At 37.7% G+C, this 24541-nt stretch overlaps 4 protein-coding genes across 4 annotated transcripts; 2 read left to right on the forward strand and 2 right to left on the reverse strand.

Annotated features, from left to right (window-relative positions):
- The first annotated feature begins 90 nt into the window (after positions 1 to 90).
- On the forward strand, positions 91 to 7097 carry LOC121783877. Its single transcript, XM_042182063.1, has 3 exons — positions 91 to 947; positions 5129 to 5436; positions 6510 to 7097. Exons 1-3 carry the CDS (start codon positions 91 to 93, stop codon positions 6863 to 6865), a joined length of 1521 nt encoding a protein of 506 aa, XP_042037997.1. The 3' UTR covers positions 6866 to 7097.
- A 2129-nt stretch (positions 7098 to 9226) lies between these two features.
- On the forward strand, positions 9227 to 13030 carry LOC121783916 (cysteine synthase). Its single transcript, XM_042182104.1, has 11 exons — positions 9227 to 9368; positions 9861 to 9917; positions 10207 to 10316; positions 10413 to 10470; positions 10608 to 10871; positions 10956 to 11093; positions 11260 to 11311; positions 11736 to 11815; positions 11933 to 11992; positions 12109 to 12189; positions 12696 to 13030. Exons 2-11 carry the CDS (start codon positions 9876 to 9878, stop codon positions 12786 to 12788), a joined length of 978 nt encoding a protein of 325 aa, XP_042038038.1. The 5' UTR covers positions 9227 to 9368; positions 9861 to 9875; the 3' UTR covers positions 12789 to 13030.
- A 6699-nt stretch (positions 13031 to 19729) lies between these two features.
- LOC121771751 (transcription repressor OFP12-like) lies at positions 19730 to 20579 on the reverse strand. Its single transcript, XM_042168616.1, has one exon. The coding sequence runs from the start codon at positions 20577 to 20579 to the stop codon at positions 19917 to 19919; it is 663 nt and encodes a 220-aa protein (XP_042024550.1). The 3' UTR covers positions 19730 to 19916.
- Positions 20580 to 22431: 1852 nt separating this feature from the next.
- LOC121758963 (late embryogenesis abundant protein D-34-like) lies at positions 22432 to 23514 on the reverse strand. The gene is made up of 3 exons (XM_042154435.1): positions 23182 to 23514; positions 22696 to 22980; positions 22432 to 22620 (listed from the first exon to the last, which is right to left on the reverse strand). The coding sequence occupies exons 1-3, from the start codon at positions 23512 to 23514 to the stop codon at positions 22432 to 22434; spliced, it is 807 nt and encodes a 268-aa protein (XP_042010369.1).
- Positions 23515 to 24541: the final 1027 nt, after the last annotated feature.

Here is a 24541-nt window from a genome sequence, read left to right on the forward strand (position 1 = left end):
TTTTCTTAATGTAATTGCGAATTGTCAAATACTACTACAAGAAGCCAATACAGAGATTTCAGTCGATTGGAAGAAGAAAAAGGTGTGAGCATGCCAGGTGGCAACGCCCCCCAACCTCCCCACTCCGCCCCCAAGCCGCCTCCTCATTCCGCCCCCTCCAACCTCCGCAAATCCCGATGGGAGTCGTCCGCCGCCGCTTCCTCCAAATCCAAACCCTCTCCTAACTCCGCCGCAATCCCTCCGGCTCCGAACAACAAAGGTTCCAATAGGCCCCTACCCCAACCGCCGAAGCCGGGGCCTGAGAACCCATCTCCAAGGCCCGGAAATCCCAATTCCGCAGCAGGGCCAAGCTCGGTCTACCCTTTCAACGATCCGCCACCGCCCCCATCTTATGGATTTCACATGCTCGACCGCCGCAGCATCGTCCTCGCCGACGGCTCCGTGCGGTCTTACTTCGCTTTGCCCCCTGATTATGAGAATTTCGCTCATATGCCGCGGCCAGCACACCGGGCCGGATTCATTGGCCAGAGCGAGTTCGGGCCCCCTTTTCCCATGAGCCCTGATTTCCGCGGTCCTGATGGCAGGGCCCGAAATCCGAATGTGGGACTTGAGAATTCTTTGAAAAGGAAGTTTGGGGAAGATGAGAGGGGCGGAAGGGATGATGGGTTTGATAGGCAAAGGCAACAGCTCTTGCAGTACGGTAATGTGAACGGGCCGGGTCCAAGCGTTGGGTACGGATTGGGGAGAGGTGATGATGTGAGAGCTGCTAAGAACATGAGATATAATGAGGGAAGTTCGAGCAAGCTTAGGCATAGTGAGGTTGATCAGAATGCATTAAAGGTGGCGTTTTTGCATTTTGTGAAGTTGGTATTTGAGACTCCAAATCAGAAAAAGAGTTTTTTGATGGACGGGAAACAGGGGCCTCTACCATGTCTTGCCTGTCGCAGGTCAGATGTTGTCTTATGGTTACAGTTGCAATTGTATGTTTAGAAATATCTGCTTTTTCGACCTGATTCTTTGGATCATAAATGCTCTTAATTGACTTGTGTGACTCAAGTATCTGTCTTACATGTTCATGTACATTGTTTGATATCCAGTCAATAGCTAGATTTTTTAGCAATAGCTGGAGTGTGTTTTTAGCAATAGCGAAGTGTCTTAAGGTGTTTATATAGGCAATTAGATATTGTCATGCTCGGCTAGTTTGGAACAGGGACAGATCCAATGCATTGGCAGGTGGGGCATATGCCCCTCCTCAAATTTTCCTACATACATATACATATCTATGATTTTTGCTAATTTATTCACTAAATGCCCCTTCTTAATTCTTCTAAACTTTCTCTATACCTATATTTGCCCCTATTGATATTATTTTCTGGCTCCGTCCCTGGTTTGGAATGTTTACCAAGTTTATCAGGTGTATCTGAAATTATATAGGTCGATTTTCTTTGACTAACACCTTATTTCATGCTTGGTTTGAAGGTTTGAGTTGTTGAAGTTTTGACTGGTACTGCTTTGTTGTTTCCTATAAAGAATTATAGATTACCACGTAACATAACTGAAGATATGCAATGTTCAGGAAACACTTAATTGTTGCACTACAACTTTCATAGGTAGCGCTTCTAAATATGGTGTGGGGTGAGAATCTGATATTAATTGTTGTGACGACCTACCCTGATTCCCTGATTAAATCCTGTGAAGGATGAGACAGAGATCTCTCACCTACACCTTATGTTTATGTTTTGTTGAATCTTATTATATTCTATTTCTGATGTCTGAGACCATGCTGCAGCAGTAAGCTCCAATTTATAGTCAAGCATCCTCATTCTAATAGTGTCTGTCACACTCTCGGGTGTTTGAATAATCTTAGCATGCCAGAGTTTCAAAGCTTTACTCTTACAAGAATGGCACTTTTTGGTGAGTTAACACTTTGGATCCTGTCTGGTGAGACACACCTTGTGCTTTGGATTGAGCTTTTGTCTCAAACTTCAGTTGCTTTTTGTCCACTATAGCATGGTGATAGGCATCGATTACCGTAGAGAGAGCTGCTATATGAGATATCTGTCAACAAATGCTGTATGTTGGGCTCAAATTCCATTCTTTGCATGACTTTCCATGACACTGGCATATGATATTGGATCTGATTGCAAATTCCTTAGATATAGCCTTCAAGGAATTGTAGAATAACAGCTATACTTTTCGTCCAATTGCAAAAAGCCTATACTTTTAGGCCAATTGCATACAGTCTCACACTTCAGAATTGTTTTTATTGAGTCTTTTCATATTTTGTTCAAAGTATTTGCTTCTTGATTCCTTTCTGGTTGCTTTCTCAAGCAGGAAGTGTTAATTAATTCTCATTTATTGAACATAAATATCTGCTTGACTTTGTTTGCTCTTTTGTACTAAGCCAACCTTTATGTGGTTACACAGTAGATTATAATGATTTTCAATGCCATACTTAGCCTTTTACTCATGTTGTTCTCTTGCCTATGCACCTGCCTTTCATACTCATTACAGAATAGGTTGGAGCTAATTTGATTCAGCCTATTCTTTAAAACAACTCACACCAATCTTGTTCCTGAATCTTAAACTAATTATTTGTAGAGCCACTCAGCCATATAGGTGCTTTGATTAGTAGGTGAAGATAGATAAAATTTCCCTAACATCAATTTGTTTTAGTTAGTGAAATAACCATGGCAGCAGCATATACAGGACCTGTTTCTCATTTTCAAGCTCATTGTCGACTGGGTCATCACTATTAAAACTTGCCCACGACATTCATAGTTGTACTTCAATTATATCTCAATTTCCTGTGAGAACAGTGTGAAGTGATAATACCGAGGAGTATTTGCGTGAACAACTTTACTCTTATATGGTGCATAATGGCATTCTGCATCAAACATCATGTTTTGATACACCATCACAAAATGGTGTAGTTGAAAGAGAAAATAGACATCTTCATGAAACAGAAACAGTCAGGGCTCTGTTGTTTACAATGCAAGTTCCAAAAAACTCTTAGGTTGATGATGTCTCCACAACTTGTTTTCTCATTAATGTATCAATTTCATGTTATTTTCCCTCTAAATCTCTATATTTTAAATGAACCTAGGATATTTGCGTGTGTTTGTTTTGTTCGGGATATTAGAACTTAGACCTCACGTTACCAAATTGGATCCCAACTCCCAAGTCTTTGGAGTGTATCTTTTTAGGATACTCGGGTGCAAAAAGGGTATCAGTTTTGTTACTTCCTAGCCTTAACAAATATCGCCTGTCATCTGATGTATTCTTTTCAGATTACGCTCCAATTATTTCCCAGTACCTCCCAAGGAAGATAAAATTTCCAATTAGATGAATTTCAAATCGACGGGTTAGTGTAAGCTTTATTCCTAAGGTGCTTCTAAATGGATGGATCTTATCAACGTCCATGAATGATAAATCATAGATCAAACCACCAAAATCCGAAAATTGGCTGCTCTAAGTTCATGAGTTGGAGATAAGCGGACTCGAACCGCTGACATCCGCCGCAGGGTAAACCACCGCCTCTATAGACAATAACCCCCCCCCCCTTCCCAATCTTACTCAAAAGCTGAGTGGGAACCCCATTCTAACTAAGGATTCTCAGAGGTGTAATAGTGGAAATGTTGACAGATAAGTCACCTGTACTGCACTCTACAGAACCGTACATGTTCAAAGACCACCAATTGGGAGATATCTTCACTAAAGTACTCATTGGAGTTAAGTTTGATCATCTTTATAACAAGCTAGAGGCATGTTATAATTAGATTTGTATATATGGTACTCCAACTTTTAGAGAAACTTAGTGCTTTCCTGATTCAGTTAGCATTCTTGTGTATATATAGGTGCTTTCATCAACAGATGAATATTATAGGAAATTTCTCAAGTATCATGTTTCTACCTTCAATTTAACATGGTTGTATTTTGATGCAAAATCTAGCTGGCTAGTGCATCTTCTATAATTATGTATTTTGATGGTTCCTACTTTCTTGTCTTATTAAGCTCAAGGTTTATAGATTCAGTTATATTTTGTGATCCTTCCAAACAAATGTTTCGCATATTCTTCTCTTTGAATTTACAGTGGCGTTGCTCGATTTTGTTTATGTAGCACCCATGCCAGTGCAAGAACATAAATTCTCTGTGATGCTTTAAGTTTTTTTTTTTCATTCCTTCTGCGATGCTTTAAGTTGGGGTGCCATACAATGAAGTAGTTTTGTGTTTAAATCTTTTTTTTTATTCAGTCTGTATTCCTAAATGTAGCTGGATTTGTATTTTAGGATAATTAACAAAGCCATTGCATAGTTTACTGGATTTGGATCGTAGTATAATTAACTGATTTACTGCTTTTGATTCCTCAGAAATACTTTAAAGTTGATTGAGTGCACAATAAGGTCTGAGTCATTTTCTCCAGCTATCTTATTTTGCTTCTAGTTCACTATTTTTACCTACTACTTGTTCTTATTAGCACTGACAAATTAGTCATAGGTATCTCCTTGCTGAGATAGGAATTGAGTGATTGCAAAGGCTTCCAGCTGCCTCTTTATACTGTGTGCCTAGACTTCTATTGAATGATTTATGTGCTTGTCAATGCAGTTGTGGCTTGACCGGTATGACTGGCTGTATAGTAGGCTTTAACTTGTACTTGTACATGATTTGTTTTGATGCCACTGGTCGGGGTTATTGAGTTTAATTTCTAGATTTATATTGTACTGGTTCAGGTTCTCATATTATTTTCTCAATTCCTTGCTTGTAAGTTAAACTAGTCCGCATATGGTTGAGTGCATTTAGTATGATTAAATTTTTAGATGCAATGTATGCCAAGCATTGTTCCTCACAGTGACAAATATCTGATGAGGTAGTATATGTGTGTGAAAATTTCATGAGTTTCCAATTTGGTTTATTGGCGTCAAATGAGAATCTCTTTGATGGTTGTCTCTTTTGTTTGTTTGATAAATGGGCTATTGGAGCAGTAAATTGTATCTGCTGGAATTTGACACAACTTGAATTCTCCAGCCAGATACAGATATTGCTAAATTTACCGTCGTATTATCTTGATATATTTCTTGACTTGTCCCGGTGTCTGAGGCGACTACACGGTTTTGACATGAAAATATAGGTCTTCGAAAGATTTTCCAGATGTGCACAGTCTTGTCATGCATGCATACAACTCGGAAAGTGCTGGCTCACTTGTGGATCATCTGGCTTTTCACAAGGCTTTGTGCATTCTAATGGGCTGGAACTATTTGACGCAACCTAATAACTCGAAAGTCTATCAGAATCTTTCTGCTGATGATGCAGAAGCAAACATTGATGATCTGATTGTGTGGCCACCTACTGTTTTAATTCATAATACCATCACGGGAAAAAATAGCGAAGGACGCATGGAAGGTTTAGGAAACAGAGCAATGGATAGTATGCTTAGAGGTATCACACACTCCCATTCTCTGTCGGTTTTCATCTGTTCGTGAATGAGATTTTCTATTTGTCATCTATGGCGGCTGCATCAGTAGTGGTTTTTGTCTATACAGTAGTAAAGCATTCTCTAAATTGTTTTTTCCCTTCATCTAGATGAATCATCATCTATGCTGTTTAACATCTTAGTAAGGTACAACTTTTATGTGACCTGAATAAGTTTGTCTCAATTGTAATTGTATCAGTGAGAAACTATAGACAGGTGGTTACCTAAATGAATTCAGCTTCCCTACAAACTGTTTCCACCACCTCCACCCAATTAATTATGTGGCTGTGGTTATAATATGTGATTATGAACTATACTTACTCTCACGCAGCTTCCATTTTAGGGCTATATGGCTCTCGTTTTTTACTGTCACTAAAACATACTTACTGATTCAGAATCATCAGTCTCTGGCATGACCTGCTGATTTTCTTAATTTATAGTAGTAGCTTTAGAACATACTAGATCAACAAGTCCGTGTGTCGGATCATAATCCGATTCTATTTACTATATGGACCACTTTGGGTGGACGTCACACTTTCGTGAAGAGGGTATTATTCCCTTCTATAACACTTCAATCTCATTGTTGTGTCTCTGCATATGCTCTTAGATTTGGGGATGGAAATGAACTGTTGGTTCATGTTGGTGGCCAATATGCATTTATACCTGCTGCTAAGTTAGTAGTCTGTTTAATCATTCTTTATTTCAATTCTGATTCTTATGGAGGTCAAAATATGTTTACCTCTTAACTTTCTTCAAGCACCCCCACTCCCGTTCTAAGGAATCAACTGGATGTATTCTACGGAATATATATATATATATATATATATATATATATATATATATATATATATATATATATATATATATATATATATATATATTGCCATTTCCTCTTTCAAAGCATAATATTATGTTTATTTAGGCGGCATGGTTCTCTTTATGTGGTATTAAATTGTGATTGATATGTCTTGACGACTGAATTGAATCATGGTTAAGAAGTATTGGGATCCTCATGCCAGTTTTTTCACTTGTCTTTCAGATCTTGGGTTCACTAGTGGAAAGTCGATGTCATTGTTTGCAAGAGAAGGCCATCTTGGCATGCACGCAGTGAAGTTCGCAGGTGATGAATCGGGGCTCAAGGAGGCTCGGAGGCTTGCTGATTATTTTGAGAGACAGAGACAAGGGCGGAAGAGCTGGGCCCATCTGCAACCCTTAACACTTTCCAAGGACGACGAGAAGAACCCAAATCTCGTGAAATTGGATCCCAGAACAGGAGAGAAGAAGAGGGTGTTTTATGGGCATCTAGCTACTGTTGCCGATCTGGACAAGATTACGTTTGAGCTAAAGAAGAAGGTCTCGATTGTGAGTGCACGGGAGCTCACACATCGCACATGATCCCTGTCTCGTTCCGGTGAGTAGGTACCACACGTCTTGACGTTACATTATGATGCAGTTTGTGTATGAATTTATTTGTGACTGGAGATGTTGACAAGAAGCAAGAATTGCTTGTAATCCGGTAACTCTTTGACGTATTCAAGTATAACACTACTTGTCTTGAACAAAGATTGATGTTCCAAATTTTAACTTCATTTTTGCTTTGGATAAGCAATTAAAATGATGTTACATATTTGAAGGATCTTATTCAGCCCACCAAAGCATATATGGTGGAGTAGTCTATTTTATTGTTTTTATTTACTTATCTAAATTAAACTATGGATTGGGTAGTGATGGAACTTAGTTCACTATTTGTATTTGTTTTTAAAATTCACTAGGTACGGCGTTATGTATTTTTCTATTGTGTTGTTTTTCATGGTATACTACCTCTATTGATAAATTAAGTCACTAATTAAGAATACAAATGTATTTCAATAAAATTTGTTTGGTGTACTTAAGAAAATAAAAATAGATAGTAGGAATATTTTTCTATTGTATTGGCATTTACTTTTTAATGACTCTATTTCAAAGGGAATTGACATTTTGGCATAGAGAGAAAAGTCTACACTTTATAATATATTGAATGACTTATATATATATTGACAAAATATGTGACTAATTTATTAGTCAAGAGCTACTCTACAATTCAGTGTATTACTAATTGATTGAGGATCTTTTCATACACACATTTATGATTTATCCACCTACACATATTCCTCTTAAACAAAAATATATCCACCCACCAAATTTATTCCTCTTTTTATGCTTGTTGACATAAGTATGAAAATAAATCAAAATAGTAACAGTTGGAAATGTAAAATGTCGTATCCTTAAATTTATTGGACCAGAAATATATGGTATCTGTAGATTTGTACACTGTCGAATGACATGTCACCAACTCACCATAGACATAAATAACAAAACCACAATAAAAAATATAATGATTTGTGGAAAAAAAGTAGTACTAATATGGACTAAAAACAGAGATGAACAATTCTCTGTGGTGTATATTGAGTGAATTCCATGCCATGAAAGTGGCCCTTCAGACTACGTAACGACGCCACACTGTTTGTCTTACACAGTGCAAGAAATCTGTGTTTACTTTTTTTTATTTTCCTAAAGATTTTTATTTGTTGTTATCATACTTTTGATAGCAAACACAACTCGGGTATATGTTATCCAATCAAATTAGGCGAGAAAAATAGAAATATCTGTGTGGAAAAATTAATCGATGAGAAGAATGACATTATGCATACAAATTTTATCGTCATCATTTCATTAGGATTTTTAAATTAAATCCTATTGAATGACATGTATTATAACTTTTAAATCATAATGAAACAACAACATATACAGACTCTATGCATGGCAATGTTCTTCTCATTGTGTGATTTGTCCTCGACATTCTAATTTGTCACGTCGGGTTAAATTTGGGCGAAATGGGGATTTATACGAAAATTGCTGCAACAATTATGATAATGCATATTTTGACTCATTTCAATAGTTATGGAAAAAATCACTATACACCCAACGTTGCATATTTAAGCGGTAATAACCCTTAATTTTAATTTATACTAATTTGCAAATCAGCATATACCAGTGACACTTATGGTTTTAACATACTTACTGAATATTACATTCAAACACATAATTCCATTATTATTCATAATAGATCAAATAAACAATCTACGTACTTGACAGTAGTTCCAAAACTTCCAGTATACGATCTTAAAATTATTAGAATTTGTCAACTCAGAGAGCATAAATTTCTCCAGTCTTATCTTGAATATAATTTTGAAAAGTCAGAAAATATGATTAGTTAGTGATAATTGTTGGAAAAGAAGAAAATAAAATCCATATATAGCTGTACACATTGAATAAAGTGAGTTGGATCCAATGAAAAAACACATTTTTTAATTCATTATTGTAGAATAATATTTTATAAATTATTGGTCATACTCAATTTCCTAATTTCCTAATCAAGAAATTAGAGAATTACCCTTTACATTTTTTATTCCGAAATTAATAAATATCCAGCGCAATAAATTATTACCCATCATTATCTACAGATTTCTCTTTCCACAAAAATACGCAAATAGAGTATTAAAAATCTTCTACATTTAAAGAACCAAGACAAAGTTTAATGTATGGCATCAACATCAGATTTTCAATGATTCAACAATGCGAATACAAAATATTTATCGTTGTACCCGGACAACAATTAGGCGCCATTCATTCCATAAACTTATCACTATTATTTAAATAATTCTCGTAATTCTCGCCTTTCTTAGAATATAGTAGTACTAATTCTTTTAAAATTAGTATTAAGAATTTTTGTAGATGAATTATAATTGTTTAATGTTGTAGGAGTATATAAGGTCGGTTATGTAAATAGCAGGTCACTAACACTTCACTTCTCGTTATTTCAACCAGCAGTAGAGAAGAAAAAAAAACCTACGAAAAGGTAATCAAGCTCTGATTTCTTTTCTCAATCTCATAATTCTGCTCTTGATTTGCGGCGGTTTAGTTTATGTATGCTTCTTCTCCGTGCTTTGTGCTGAAAAGAAAATGGAGTGATAGATCTATTCAGCTTTTTATTTGAAAGAACAAAATGATAATAAAAATTAAGTTTAGGTTAGGTAAGGAAATGGATAAATTGTTGTTTTCTTGAAAAGGGTTTACCTCTTTCTTGATTTTTGTATTAATTTTTTGTATCCAATTTTGTGTGTTAAAATTTGATGCAGGGTTATTTGATTTGATAAGGATAAGGTTTTTAAAGGTCGAATTTTTATTAGTTTCTTACTTTGTTGTGATGGATTCGTTATAGTTGCCGAGAATGTGTTTGCTGTATGTCCCAAGTTGATCATGAACTGTTTTAATCTTTGAAGAAGCATGGTTTTCGACTTTTGTGCTTGTTTTCTTGCATATGTCTCAAGATTTTGTGATGATTTTGCAGGATTAGTCGAGAAATATGGCTGAGGGAAAGGTTGGAATAGCTAATGATGTTACTGAAGTAAGTCTTCGCAGATTGATTGCTGTCTGTTTTTTTGTTTGACCAGTGATCCTTTTTGTTGCTGGCATGTGGTTTATGCTCAGTATGTGTGTGTGTGTGTGTGTGACTGTGCGTGTGTTTGTATTTCTGTTATATGAGTTTGAAACTCAAAGAAAAATAGCTAATCAATGGCTCGAAATGGCCAACCTGAGAGTACAAGTGTGTGCGAGTGTGAGTATTAAAAATCTTGTTTTGTTTTTGTTCTTCCCAATTTTGTTTCTTGGCTAAGCATAGTTTCCTCATGTTGTAGTTGATTGGTAACACACCTTTGGTATACTTGAACAAAATTACCGAGGGTTGTGTTGCGCGTGTCGCTGCCAAGCTCGAGTCGATGGAACCGTGCTCGAGTGTCAAGGATAGGTATCTCATTCATTTCATGAAGGATAACTGCATACTATTATCCTGTCAGTTTTGCTGCTGAGCTGATTTTTGTTATCTATGTTTTTCTCCGTGCAGGATTGCACATAGTATGATTTCAGATGCAGAAGAAAAAGGGCTTATCACACCGGGAGAGGTAGACTAACACACATCAACTTATTCAATGTTTATTTTCTGTTTATCTTTTTTCCTGATTTATTGATGCTCAGTTGATTTATATTTTTCTTGTTTTTGGCACTATCCATTCTTGCTATTTTACAATTTGTTCCAAAGAGTGTCCTGATTGAACCAACAAGCGGCAACACCGGCATAGGCTTGGCCTTCATTGCAGCCGCTAAAGGATATAGGCTAATCATTACCATGCCTGCTTCCATGAGTCTTGAACGTAGAATAGTTCTCCGTGCTTTTGGTGCTGAGTTGGTGCTAACAGATCCTGCTAAGGGAATGAAAGGAGCCGTTGCAAAGGCTGAGGAGATTCGGGATAAGACACCCAACTCTTACATTTTTCAGCAGTTTGAAAATGAAGCCAACCCAAGGGTAAGTAAATTTTACGGCACTAGATATAGCTGATACAAATTTCAACAGGGGAAATCTATTAAGCGATCAAAAAACATCTTCCAGATACATTACAAAACCACTGGACCTGAGATCTGGAAAGCAACAAATGGAAAAATCGATGGTTTCGTCTCTGGAATTGGCACGGGAGGCACTATTACAGGTGCAGGGAAATATTTTAAAGAACAGAACCCCGAGATAAAGGTCAGATCATCTTTTTTATTTTGTAGAATGTAGATACATGTGGTTGATTTGATTGTGTACTGAGCTATAAATTCTGCATAATTCAACTATCTGGTTCACTATCTATCCTTATTAGATTTGTTAGATTATTGCGATTTTCTAACTTTCTGTTATATCTGTCTTTTAGCTATATGGTCTCGAACCAACTGAAAGTGCTATTCTGTCCGGAGGGAAGCCTGGTGAGTTCTATTAATTTTGAGAAGTGCTGAAATCATATATTAATTCTGTTAAAATAAGTAATATCAAAATCATGTTTTTACCAATAGGACCGGGACTTACCCATGATATATAACAGAATATAATTTGTTATCTTATTTCCATTTTAACCAACGATAGAATTGCACATTTTTTGTTCATTACTTCATGTAATCACCTTTATCACCTGTCTTAGTACTTATTAAAATTGACATTCATCAATTCAAGTTGAGGAACTATTTTGATATGGCATGCTCTTCTTCGGGTTCTACTCATCGAGACAAGCTCAACTTTTGAAAATAAAACTGTCATACTATAATTTCAAGACTCAACCGTAAAATCTTGCACTATTTAACTCCACTACCCAAGTAGGTACCTAATTTTAACTTCCTCTCTTATAATTATCAGGTCCACACAAAATCCAAGGAGTTGGTGCTGGTTTCATCCCTGGTGTTCTAGATGTTGATCTCATCGATGAAGTAGTCCAAGTAAGATTCATATTCTTTCCATTCCAGATGGAAATAATTCTTTCAATCTTATCGTGTACCTTCGTTGAGCTTTAGGTGTGATGTGTTAACTTGGGTGTTTCCCCTGTATATTTCCAGGTTTCAAGCGATGAAGCAATAGAGACTGCTAAGCTTCTTGCGGCGAAAGAGGGGTTGCTGGTAAGTCGCATTGCTTTAGTCTTTTTCGATAGCGGGTTAAAATTTTGTCAATTTATTTGGTTCATCTTTTCATGTACAAACTCAATGATGATCCTCACTTTGATGATATGCAACAGGTTGGGATATCATCCGGTGCTGCAGCAGCATCTGCTATCAAGATTGCAAAACGTCCTGAAAATGCTGGGAAGCTCATTGTTGTAAGTCTTCTTTCCGCATTGATAGCAGAAATCCTCAATAGGCATTTCCATTTTGAAGCTTTACAAGAACAATTATACATGTAAATATGAGAAAAATGTCCCAATGTTCAACTCTTCTCCCCGAAATGTGTCCAAACCAATGCAACAAAAATTTCCCTAGTTGAATTTTTTGGGCCCCGAATGTGAATGCAAGTATGTGAATTCGAACCCTAAATTCACAGAGCAAAAATATCCAGTATACTTGATTCCAAATGCACACTGACCAAAAATTCGACTTCAGACATCTTTGTTACATTTTTCGAAGTTTAGGTGGCAAACATGTTTTTGTTACATTGGTAAAAGCATAACATAGTAGTAGGTTATATAACAAAATGTGTCATAGCTATTTTAGTAGTATATGTTACTCTGATTTGTTATTGTATAGTAACTGATGTTTGACTGGAAGAATTTCATTTTGTAAGTATGATTTAACCTTCTGTAATCATCTTCTTCAACCTTGGGTACAGGCCATTTTCCCTAGCTTTGGGGAGCGATATCTTTCTTCGGTGCTCTTTGAATCAATCAGGAAGGAGGTTGAGAACCAGCCCTTCGAGCAGTGAAACACTCCCGTGCTATGCTACACCAATCTCTAAGCTTTCTTTTGCCATGGAATAATGTACAGGCACCGGCTCTCTGTTTCTCACACTCACTTTTCTGAATGATCGAGAGTTGGTAGCCTTATTTCTACACACTTGCAATTGAATCTGTTCAGTTTCTGTAAAACTTTCCGGTGAAATGTGTCTGTTTCTTGGATGTTTGTAAACAACCCTATGCTTATTGCTTGTTTTCTTCAAAAATCAAAGCTGTCTGCGTGCAATCTTGAGGATATTTACGATTAAAAGGTTTTAGTTTCTGAGTCATTGAGATGATGGAATGAACTGTGGTTTTACATGATTTGAATTTGAATTAGCATAAATGAATCTTTGGGCCTGCTACATGCTGGATATCGATTAGAGAGTAATTAGGTTTTAGTTCGATTGGGAAAAAAAATTTGAACTGATCTGAAGAGTGAGTGTTTAGATTATTTGGCAAAATTCTTAAGTGGTCTGAAAATCGAATTTTCTAAGTAAAGATGGAGTATTAAATTGAACTAAAATATATAAATGTACTCCCTCCGTCTTTTATTAATTGTCCACTTTTGTCATCTTCATCTGTCTCTCATTAATTGTCCACTTTCACTTTTTACTATAAATGGTAAGGTCTCGTATTTCACTAACTCATTCTACTCATATTTTATTATAGAGTGAACTACCTTAAAAGTCCTTAACTTTTTTATTTGTGACACTGCAGGTTCCCAACAAAAAAAAATATGGTCAGATGACCCTAAATTCGCTGACATATGAATTCTGTCATATTTATGTCAGCAACTTCTTATGTGATATCCTAATAAGTTCAGATACTTCATACGTGATTAAAGTTTTGTCAATATTTGTACACAAAAAAAACTTCTTATATTCCTCTATTTCTAGTTAGTGGTAACAATATACTAGTTATATCATATCGAAAACTCATTGAGAAACAACAAAAATATGAAAAAGTGAAGTTATTTACGAAATAAAATCTGAATTAATAATACACAGAATAAAAAATATTTCATATTTAATTAAATGATACAATATTATTTTCTTGAAACACTAACATTTAAAATATATTTTCATTATATATCATCGAACTAATTTGTTAATGTAAGCCTAACTTTAATATGATTTTATATTTATTAATATTTTATTAAGAATTTTAATTTAGCTAAAACTGAAATTTTTAACATCATATGAATATTCAATCTTTATATATAAATTTGCATAGTTTCTTGTCATTCATGATAAAATTAAAACATGAGTAATATTTTGAAAATATTAAGCATGTGACATTAGCTATTTAATCCTTGTAGATTTTTTTTATTAATAATAGTATCTGAAATTAAGACAATGTAAATTTATAAATTAATACTGCAAAATTGAGATACTATCATAATAAATAAAATCGATCGATAAATCAAGGTAAAAAATAAATAAAAATTAGAGGAAATATAAAACATCGAAAAATACCTGAAAATGAGTTTTATAAGGAAGAAAGGGTCTCATTTTATTATTTTCATATTAATTAATACAAATAATGATAAATATGTATATTATAAAAAAATTAGAAAGTGTAAATAATGATAAAATTTTAATTACGTATGAAATATTAGAATTTATTAGAAAATTACATAAGAAGTTGCTGACAAAAATGTGGTAGAAATCACATGTCAACAATATAATGGAGTGACAAAAATGCCCTTTTATGGCATGAGGGTATTTTGGTCCGAAAAGATATGATTCATGATTATATTTAACGTTAGAATCCTCTGGCGCTATTTTTTTTATTAGGGACCTGCAATGTCACAAACCGAAAAGTTATGGACTTTTGAGGTAGTTCACTCTTTGTTATAAAACTAATGTATAAAAGTGAGACTCATATTTAACTAACTTTTTCAACTCACTTTCCTTTATATTTCTTAAAACCCATGTCGTAACCAAAGTGGACAATTATTATGGGACGAAGGGAGTATAATACATAATTATTTAAAGAGTTGGGTTTGCATTACCAAATGTATTTAGAGCTATATATTCAAGGGTACTTAAATAGAAGAAATGATTAAATGGGAACATGAGATGGAAAATATAAACGTAAATCAAGGTTTACTTAAATAGAAGACAAATTGTTTTTTATTCTTGAAATAGATCAGTCCACACGAAGGTACAGTAGAATCTTATTTCCTAATTTCAATAATGTGACATAACAAAATGGGATGGACCATGATGAATAGTAAAATAACATGCAGGGAATAGTACATATTCTATGCAAAATTAGGCATGTGAGACTGAAAAGATGTGCTTAATTAACTATGTGAGAGTGATTGAAGTGATATTTACTTTATCTACATTGATAAGCAATCTTTTGATTTGGCATCATTCAATTTTTAGTTGTTGTCATCATCCAATTATTACTCTGATTTTCGCTATGGTGTAACAACGTGGCGGTTTCATACAAATACTACCAATATCCCATCATGCAGTCGTTTACTCTTATCTTTAATTTTTTGAATAAATTCGGATGCACCCGAGGATAAAATTTAATTACTAATTTATGAATTTAATTAGTGTAGAAGTTAATAAGTTATGATTATAAATAAAAAACCTTAATTAATTGGAATATGAGAGTTGATGAATGTGGCAGGTGAAGTAAAGATGGGATTAGTGATTAATCCACGTTATTTTGGTCAGTTTTGTTAAAAAACTCTAAACACCCAAATCATAAGTCGTTTTCCTATAGATTTGCTTCATAGGTTATATTAGTAGTATCCTTAACTTTTTTCAACATTAATGACCAATTAGTATTTAAGTACTACTGTATTATTGTTCCTCAAAATTCACCATTTATATAGTACTATGAAATGGAATTATAGAAATCGCTCATATAATTAAGCATATGGCCTTTAATTTATTGTTTGATATTATTAATATAAATTATTAAATTATCGAAGATAGCTACATTGCTGCGACAAAAATATTCACATTAATTAGCAGGGAACCAATTAAATTACAATGTCGACTATGACTCAATGGTCCCAACACCTGTTTGTTCTTATAGAACTGAATATTAATCCATATATAATACATTAAATGCGTACACCCTATATATAATTGATTTTGTAACATGAAATTAATCACTCAACCTATGCATAATTTTTTTAAAAAAAAACTATGCATTACAATCATTTGAAAGTCCTGCAATTGTCCTCATTATAACATAAATTTTGTCTCTAAATATTAAATTGAGCAGTTTTAATTTCATATTTTATATGCCACGTCATTTATATACAATAATCATATAAAAAGTATAGTGTGTAAAACAACCAAAAAACCGAACCGTATTATCTGAAGCTACGTAACTGTATATGGCCCCAGACATGATTAAATAAACTAGAGGCAACTAATCAAATTAAGTTCTCATGCTTTTTTGTTAAACTAACTTATCCAGTTATTTTCAATATATAATAGAAAAAAAATAAGCTAGACACAAAATAGTAGTCAATTTTGTCGTACTTAAGCTCGCTCTCCCAAATTTAGGTAAAAGATTAAACAAATTTTTACTGTTTCCATTATAGCACACAAATCCTACTAAACAATCTATGCCTAAAAAGAGCATGTCTTGGAATTTAATAATTCAATATTCATGCATGGGAATTAGGTAAATTATTATCTAAACCAACTAACGTAAGCATAATTGTAGTTATTTTATTAATTTGTTTATTACAGTGTGTATTGTAGTAGTTAGAAGGCTTTCTTTGGATTCTCTATGGTTTGTCTATATGCTTGAAATAAACATCTCAAGGAATCCTTACTTTATCTTAAATTAATTCATTAGTTTGTCTATACTTGGGTTGACAGAAACGAATTATAAGAATCGAGCTAGCACGCCTTTAGAGAGAGAAAGAGAGTGCAATTTCATACTGTATATTTTATAAGAGTGAAAGCAATTTTATTTTTGGTTAGTATGTAGTTAGGTACTATGTTATTATAAGAAAGACAATAGTATTCCGTAAATATTTTCCCCCAAATAATGTACTCCTACATGCATTAGCACTAATTCGGACTCGAACAATAATTGAGTTGATTAAATCGTGTTTTAACATAAATGAATATTAACCTATATAGCAATTAATTATGTTTAGATCCCCCTCTTTTAAATTTGTACTACCATTCTATTTATAATTATTGAAGTCGACAATACTAATCTCAATTAGAATCGATTACCCTTTATTTTCATGTGTGAACTGACCAATTGATGTACACCATATGTTTACAGTGACATCTAATACATGATAAAATTTCATATCAACGGTAGCTCTAGCATTAAATTTGAACCATATATATCATGTCAAAATTTCATTTTCATGCGCATAAATGGCGCCAATGCCGATTTGAAATCTCAGTACTCCGTACTAAAATGCTACCCCATACGTCTCTGAAAATTTGTCACTTATTTCCTTTTTCGTCCGTTTCTAAAAATTTGTCACTTTTCACTTTTAGAGCATCTCCAATGGCGGCTAGCGGACCGGCTAGCCGATTCCCCGCGCTGGCCGGTCCTCTCGACGAACCATTGGAGTCGGCTAGTGCCAAATCGGCGAAAAAATAGGCGAGCGGACGCTGATTCTCGGGCGCTGGCCGATCCGCTCGCCGGTCGGCTAGCCGATTCTCGGCGAGCGATCAGCCAGCTCATTTTTTTTTAAAAAAAATTTCGAAACACTATATATACGCGATTTGCACGTCATTTTCATTCGCACCACTTGTTTTAACGAGTTTTCTCTCCATCTTAATTTCTGTACAAGAGCAACAACGTGAAATGGAGAACAACAACGAGTATACTCCAGTGACGAGCGGGTCTACCCTTGGCAGCAGATGATGCCCGAGATGGCAGGGGATGCAGGGCGGGCAGGGGGTACCGGGGATGCAACCCGGGATGCAGATGATGTCGGGGTGGCAGCCGGGGATGCAGCCCGGGATGCAGGGGACGCCAGGGGGGACAATGTCTATCGCCCAAGTTTTGATTTTTTGACAGCTTCTTCGCACTCATCGACCCCATCGGAGACGCAGTTCACTGGGTGTGACACTTTCTCCTTAGAGGAGTTAGGGATAAATCTCGAGGATGCGGACACTCCCGTTCAAACGGGGGGAGTAGGGCGGGGTCGGGGCGCACCAAAGAAGAAGAAGGGCAAGGTGAAGGGCAAAAGGGTGGTCGGCGAGTCGTCGCAACCGGCTGATGACGACTGCCCGGCACGGAGGAAGTGGACGGATGCGGAGAACGTCGCGCTGTCCAAGGCTTGGGTGAGTGTTTGCGATGATCCCCTCCATTCAAACAATCAGAGGATCGTCAACTTGTGGGCTAAAATATTAGCAGCCTACAAGGCATTTTGCCCGAAGGGGAGGCCACACAGCGGGGAGGAGTGCCGGAAGGGGTGGGACCGAATCAGGGCTGCGGTCTCCCGATTTTCGGGCTTGTACACCAACGCCCTCCTCATGCAGACCAGTGGCCAAACTGACAAGGACTGCAGGAGGATAGCGGAGAAAGCCTTCCCCGTGCCCGGGCTTTATAAAGAGTTTACCTACTGGAACTGCTATGAGGTGCTGATGGACTCCGAGAAGTTTCGGGCAATTGTCGATGCTGGCTGGCCGAAGAAGCAGTGACTGAACTATGCCGGTGATTACAGCGGCAGCAGCGGCGGTTCCCACGACCTCCCTGAGGATGTTCAGGAGTTCCCGTCCCCTCCATCGTTTACTCGCCCGGTTGGTCAAAGGCGGGCGCAACGGGTAACGAGGGGGGTCGCCCAGGGGTCCGAGGAGGTCCAGTCGGCATCCCCCCCTGTTGGCACGTCGCCAACCGAGCTCGCCTTCTTCGCGCGTCAACAAACGCGGGCTCAGATGCACAAGATCTTAGCTAAATGGAGGGCGGCAACTGACCCCGTGGAGAAGAGGTTTCTTCACTCAATGCTCGAGGGTATGCGGGTCGATTTGGATGCCGCCTCGGCACAGTTGGAGAGCTCAGACGCGGGCTCAGATGCCGCAGATTTGGGGGTCCCGGATAGTGGCGACAACGGCGACGACCACGATGAGTGAGGCGGAGGCGGGGGCTCGTGTGTGGAAGAGGGTTTTCTCTTTTTTAATTAATGTACTTTTTAAAATTTAAATATTATTATTGAATTTTTCCGTATCTGTGTCGTAAATTTAATTTCGTATTTTGTGTGATTGTTAATTATTTATTTTTTATAATTTGTTTATTGTGGCTAGCCTATTGCTTGTCCAGTTGCTAGTCCTGATGATGTGGCAGAAAGAGTTTTAGTTCTGATGATGTGGCAGGAGGAGTTTGTGGCTAGCCTAAAACCATTGGAGATGTTCTTACTATTTTTGGTAGTGGACCTCATATTCCACTAACTCATTCTCACTCCCATTTTATTTTAAAACTAATATATAAAAGTAGGACTCACATGACACTAGTTTTTTCAACCCACTTTCTATTACATTTCTTAAAACTCGTGCCGAGTTAAATGATGCCAAATTTTAAAGGACGGATAGAGTACTAGTTTGGTCACGGCTGGTCAACTTCCCAATATCTCCATTGGTCATGACTGATCCCTTTATATACTAGTAGTACTACTATTTAATTTATAAGCATTGTTGTAGCTTGTTGGTCATGCTGATCCCTCTATATACTAGACTTATTTAGTTTATAAACTCTCTACTAGTTGTCTTAACCGTTAATAAGTTAATAGAAGCATTACAATCCATGACAATATATCTCGAAATAGTAAAGTAATAATGACGACCAACCGGCAGGCATAAACCAATATTTGTGATCACCAAAACCTTTACCCTTATTTAACTACTTACCCCATAAAAATATTTAATCCCCCAAGAAAAGGAAAAACCCCATAAATCAAAACATAAAACACGATCGGAAATGGAGAAAAAAAGACATTCTTCATTGGGACAGCATTATACACAATACAAAAACTTTTCCAAAACTTACTCCATTATTTTTAGAGAAATCCACCGTCACTTCTCTTCTAACCAATACCCCACACATTACATTTCTTTGTTTAACATATTTAATAACGATGATTATTTCATCATTAAAAAAAATTAACACTACATAGATGAATTTAAAGTGGCACCGTGTCGTCGGCGACAGTCCACGGGCGGCGGCGTGGCGGCGAGCGAGACGACGACGTCGGCGAAGGCGCCGACGATGAACTTGTGGGTGTGACCGGGGTTCAGCGATAGATAACACAAAAGCAGCTCATTCAAGTAGTCCCAATCAGCCGTGGCGTCGTGAGCTTCGATCATTTCAAACATGGATTGCCGGAAATCGGAGTAGGGGTCCGGCGAGTATGTAGGGACGGCGACGCCGCCTCCTAGGACGGCGTCAGGGTGCGGCGGCGGCGGCGGTTGGAGCGGCTCGACGATGGAGTTTGAGGTGCCGGGGGAGGAGAAGAAGAAGCGGTGGGAGGCGAAGGCCGTGGTGAAATCCGGGACGTCAGAGTCGGAGGAGGAGGAATTGAAGTCTTCGGTGGTGGCGGCGGCGGCAGTGGAGGAGGGGGAGAAAGGGCCGGATTTGGAGGCTGAGAAATCGGAGTAGTTGGCGTCGTATAAGGAGTTGAAGTTCTTGATTAGTGTGGGGTTGGTGGCGGTGGCGAGCTGCTGATCTTGGTCGCCGTCGGCGGTGGGAGGCGGGGGAGGGAGGGATATGGTTGGAAAGCACTTGAAGTTGGAGAAGCAAAAGTTGAAGCTCTTCCACATGAAACTCGACATTTTTCTGTTTTTAATTAGAGTTGGCGCATCATGACTACATATTTATAGTATATGTGTAGTTGACTCTTCATTTATACATTCAATATTACTATAAAGCACTATGAAGTATAACTATTTCATTCCACACATAAATACATGTATTTCTTTTTTGACACCTCACATAAATACATACTTATTTTACTCTTACCATTAGTAAAATGAATTAAATAGGTGGACCGGCTATGGCGTTAGGGGCATAAGGTGAAAAAGAGTATTTTTATGGGGTTGAGAGGTGATTAATAAAGTAAAAAAGATAGAAGGGAATGATGGTTAAAATAGACTAAAGAGATAAAGAGAATGATAGTTAAAATAGTGTCGGGGATAATGAGACTCCACTTCTTACTATTCTTTCTATTTTATACTAGTGGAGACATTTCTTTTCGGCACGGAGAGTAAGAAAAAGGTATGTAGTGTATTACTACCTCCGTCTGACATTAAGTGTCACAATTTGTCATTTCGGTCCATCCCACAATAAGAGTCATATTTCACCTTTATCATAAATGGTAAGTAGACATCACGTTCCACCAACCAATTCTCACATTTTATTATAAAACTAATACTCCCCCCGTCCATCTGTAGTAGAGGCATTTTTTTCGACACGAGATTTAAGAAAAGTTGTGTTAAGTGAGGTAAGTAAATAAATAATAAAGTAGAAAATGAAAAAGTTAGAGAGATTAATAGAGAATAAAATAAGAGAGAGTAAAGTAGGATAGAAGAAAAGTTGTTTTTTGCCAAAAAAGGAAACGACTCAACTACAATGGGACAACCCAAAAAGGAATATGACTCAGCTACAGAGGGACGGAAGGAGTATACATATGGGACTCATAGTCTGCAAACTTATTCAACCAACTTTTCTTTAGATTTCTTAAATTCGTGTCCACACTAAATGTGACACTTAATGTGGGACGGAAGTAGTAAATAAAAAAATAATAAAGTAGGAGAGATTAAAAGATATAGAGAATAAAGTAAAAGAGAGAAAAGTAAATGAAAAGAAATATGCTTACTTTTACTAAAAATGAAAATGACTCCACTACTATGGAATGTACCAAAATGACAAAATAACTATATTACTGTAGAACAAAATGAATATAATTCTTAAAAATCGTACTTAATCTGTTTCATACTCAATTCCTACATTGGCCGTGAGGTGTTGAGTATATGACTGAATGAGCTCTTGCCTAACAGGCTACTCTTTTAGGCTGAGTTCTCATGTTCAGCCTGTATCAATTGGTGCTTTCATTAAGAGCGTTAACGGCTTGGAATGGTGGCCCGACAACGAATTTGTCGTGATCAAGGAGTACATTTGGGGCCAACTTGGAATGGTGGCTGGACAAGAATCCGTCGTGACTAACATGCCCGTGACAACGAGAACTTGGAGTGATAGCCTAACAACGAACTAGCTGTGACCAACGAGGACGTTGACCTTTAAAAGAAGGTCAAATATTACTACTCAATTTCCACATCAATTGTAAGAACAACTGATTTAATTTAGTCTCTCCTAATTAGAGGATCTTTTAGGAGAGTTCTAATGTTTAGTATATATTATAATCCGTCCTCTAATAGGAGAGTTCTAATGTTTAGTATATATTATAATCCTTGGAATAATGGAGGGGAATTGTGGATGAAGGGAGAAATAAATTCCCTAATATAGAATTTTTTTGAAATTGAGTTGATAAAAAAATAAAAATAAATAACATAACATAAAAAAAATTTGAAGAAAGTTTTCATTTATAAATACAGGTAGTACATGTTTAAGTATACAACACTTATATTTGGCACTACATACATACATACATACGTACGTACAAAAGGCTTATACGGTGGTATCCGTATCACCAATCACACCGCCCTCTTCATTGACACTCGCAGCCGCCCCCACCGCCTCCGCCACTCCGCCGGAATGCGTCTTCCGATGAGGATCATTGCGCAGCTCCGCACTCATAATCCCCTCCGCATCCTCCCGCGTCGTCACCTTGTCCGCCGGCAGTTTCTCCGCTGCCCCCTAAACAGATTAAAAACAGAGATTAAAGAAAAGGAAAAAATACTTAAGCTTCATGAAAGAGTAATAAGCCGATACCGATAGTATGTCAGCGAGCTTCACCCTCCCCTCGTTCCCCGCGAAGCCATCGTTGTACGCCGCAGCAGACTGGGCCGCGGCGGCGAGGCCGCCGGGAGTGATGAGATTGGAGCCGGTGGCTCTGCATTCTGCAGCCTGTATGGCGGCGGCGTCGCTGTGGTCCACAGGTTTGTTCCCAGCTGCCCGGCCGGAAGCTTCCAGTGCTTCTCCTATCGTCACCATGGCCTGCCGCCCGGCTCCGGTCGCCGCCAACACCGGCGTCGCCTCATAAAACTGCCCAACTACCTGTTTTCAATCAGAATATCAGATATCATTTGTAAATGATACTCCATCTGGTTCCATTAGAAGTCTCATTTTACCATTTTTGTCGGGTTCATTTAGAAATCTCATTTATCTTTTACTAGTAGTACTAATTTTGGCAAGTGATCATCATATTCTGCTAAGTAATTCAAAAAATGTTGACAAAAAAAAAGAGTAGATTATAACCTGTCCTGCAACAGATTCCGTAATCACACGAGTCCCTTGAGATTCAGTTTCCGTGACCGTGACGCCTCTCTGCCGAGCAGCTTCGGTGGCGTCTTCGTGGCCTACGAGGCCGGCCCTCTCGTTGATGGTGGCGGCCGCTTGCATGGCGGCGGCGGGGCCAGCTTTCTGCGTCTGCCCAAACACGGTGGCCTCGGCGGCCTGCATCATGGCGGCATCCTGCGGCGCGATGGGCTGGTCGGCGAGGTCGCCGGAAACGTTAAAGGCATCGCCGTATTTGATGGGCTGTTGCGGCGGCGCCTCCACCTGTGGCCTCTCCGGTTGTTCTTGATCCATTCTTATCAATAATTTCCCAATTCAGCAGCTAATTAAGATGAAACATTTAAATAAAGAAAGGAATAGTGGCGTTGGCAGAGGATGATGATAGGTGGCGGGTGTCTTGTAAGGACAGCGTGGCTTCGATTATACACATGGCAGCAGCAGCAGCCGCTGCTTGAGGGGAAGCTCTGTTAGAATAAAGAAAAAGATTTCATTAAGTTAGGAAAGAATAAATCAAGAATCAATTACCTATATCAAGGGATTGATTATATCATGTATAGAGTACAATGATTTAGTTACCATATACAAGACTTGTAATCATATATTTAACCTATACGTTGGTAATGAGAAACAATCAAGCTTTTACCCAAATCCTTTCCTTTGCCGTTTAACATGGCATCAGAGCCAGCAACGATTCTGGGAGCTCAGAATCAATATCATCATCGCTCATAATCCCTTCCCAACCTCTTGACCAAGAACCTGTGAAAGAAAACCATGTCAGATCCCGAAAAAGGGGCAACCGGCGGCCAGAACACATCCGAAGCGGATGAGTTTGCACGCCTCTTTTCTAACTTCATGCGTAAGAATCTTATGCACAACAAACCACCAGAAATCCCCGAAACCAAACCAGAAAAAAACACATACAGAACCGATTCTCAACCCTTGACAGTAGGGTTCAAACTCAACGGAGACAACTACTCGATATGGTCCATCCTGATGCATAACGCAATAAGCGGAAGGGGGATGGTATCTCACATCACTGGAGTCCCATCCCCACCACCAAGAACAGATCCAACGTTTACACAATGGCAGGAAGCCGATCATTGTGTATTTACGTGGCTTGTTCAAAACATCGAAACCAAGTTGGTCAGCCGAGTCGCTCAACAACCGACGGCAAAACATATATGGGACAGCCTGGCTGTAACATACAAGAGTGGCGGAGATTCATTGCAAACCTACGACCTTCACCGAAGAGCAAGCACTTTAAAACAGGGGAACTCCACATTGGAGGAAGTGTGGAACGATCTCAACGAGATCTGGACTG

Source organism: Salvia splendens, chromosome 2, assembly GCF_004379255.2.
Source record: "Salvia splendens isolate huo1 chromosome 2, SspV2, whole genome shotgun sequence".
NCBI lineage: Eukaryota > Viridiplantae > Streptophyta > Magnoliopsida > Lamiales > Lamiaceae > Salvia > Salvia splendens.

Coding starts and splice junctions, on each gene's coding strand:
- LOC121783877 (XM_042182063.1), top strand. CDS start 91: ATGCCAGGTGGCAACGCCCCCCAACCTCCCCACTCCGCCCCCAAGCCG. Junction 948..5,128: donor CCATGTCTTGCCTGTCGCAG/GTCAGATGTTGT, acceptor ATGAAAATATAG/GTCTTCGAAAGATTTTCCAG. Junction 5,437..6,509: donor AATGGATAGTATGCTTAGAG/GTATCACACACT, acceptor CTTGTCTTTCAG/ATCTTGGGTTCACTAGTGGA.
- LOC121783916 (XM_042182104.1), top strand. CDS start 9,876: ATGGCTGAGGGAAAGGTTGGAATAGCTAATGATGTTACTGAA. Junction 11,094..11,259: donor AACAGAACCCCGAGATAAAG/GTCAGATCATCT, acceptor TCTGTCTTTTAG/CTATATGGTCTCGAACCAAC. Junction 12,190..12,695: donor ATGCTGGGAAGCTCATTGTT/GTAAGTCTTCTT, acceptor CCTTGGGTACAG/GCCATTTTCCCTAGCTTTGG.
- LOC121771751 (XM_042168616.1), bottom strand. CDS start 20,579: ATGTCGAGTTTCATGTGGAAGAGCTTCAACTTTTGCTTCTCCAACTTC.
- LOC121758963 (XM_042154435.1), bottom strand. CDS start 23,514: ATGGATCAAGAACAACCGGAGAGGCCACAGGTGGAGGCGCCGCCGCAA. Junction 22,981..23,181: donor CGGAATCTGTTGCAGGACAG/GTTATAATCTAC, acceptor GATTGAAAACAG/GTAGTTGGGCAGTTTTATGA. Junction 22,621..22,695: donor AGCTCGCTGACATACTATCG/GTATCGGCTTAT, acceptor TAATCTGTTTAG/GGGGCAGCGGAGAAACTGCC.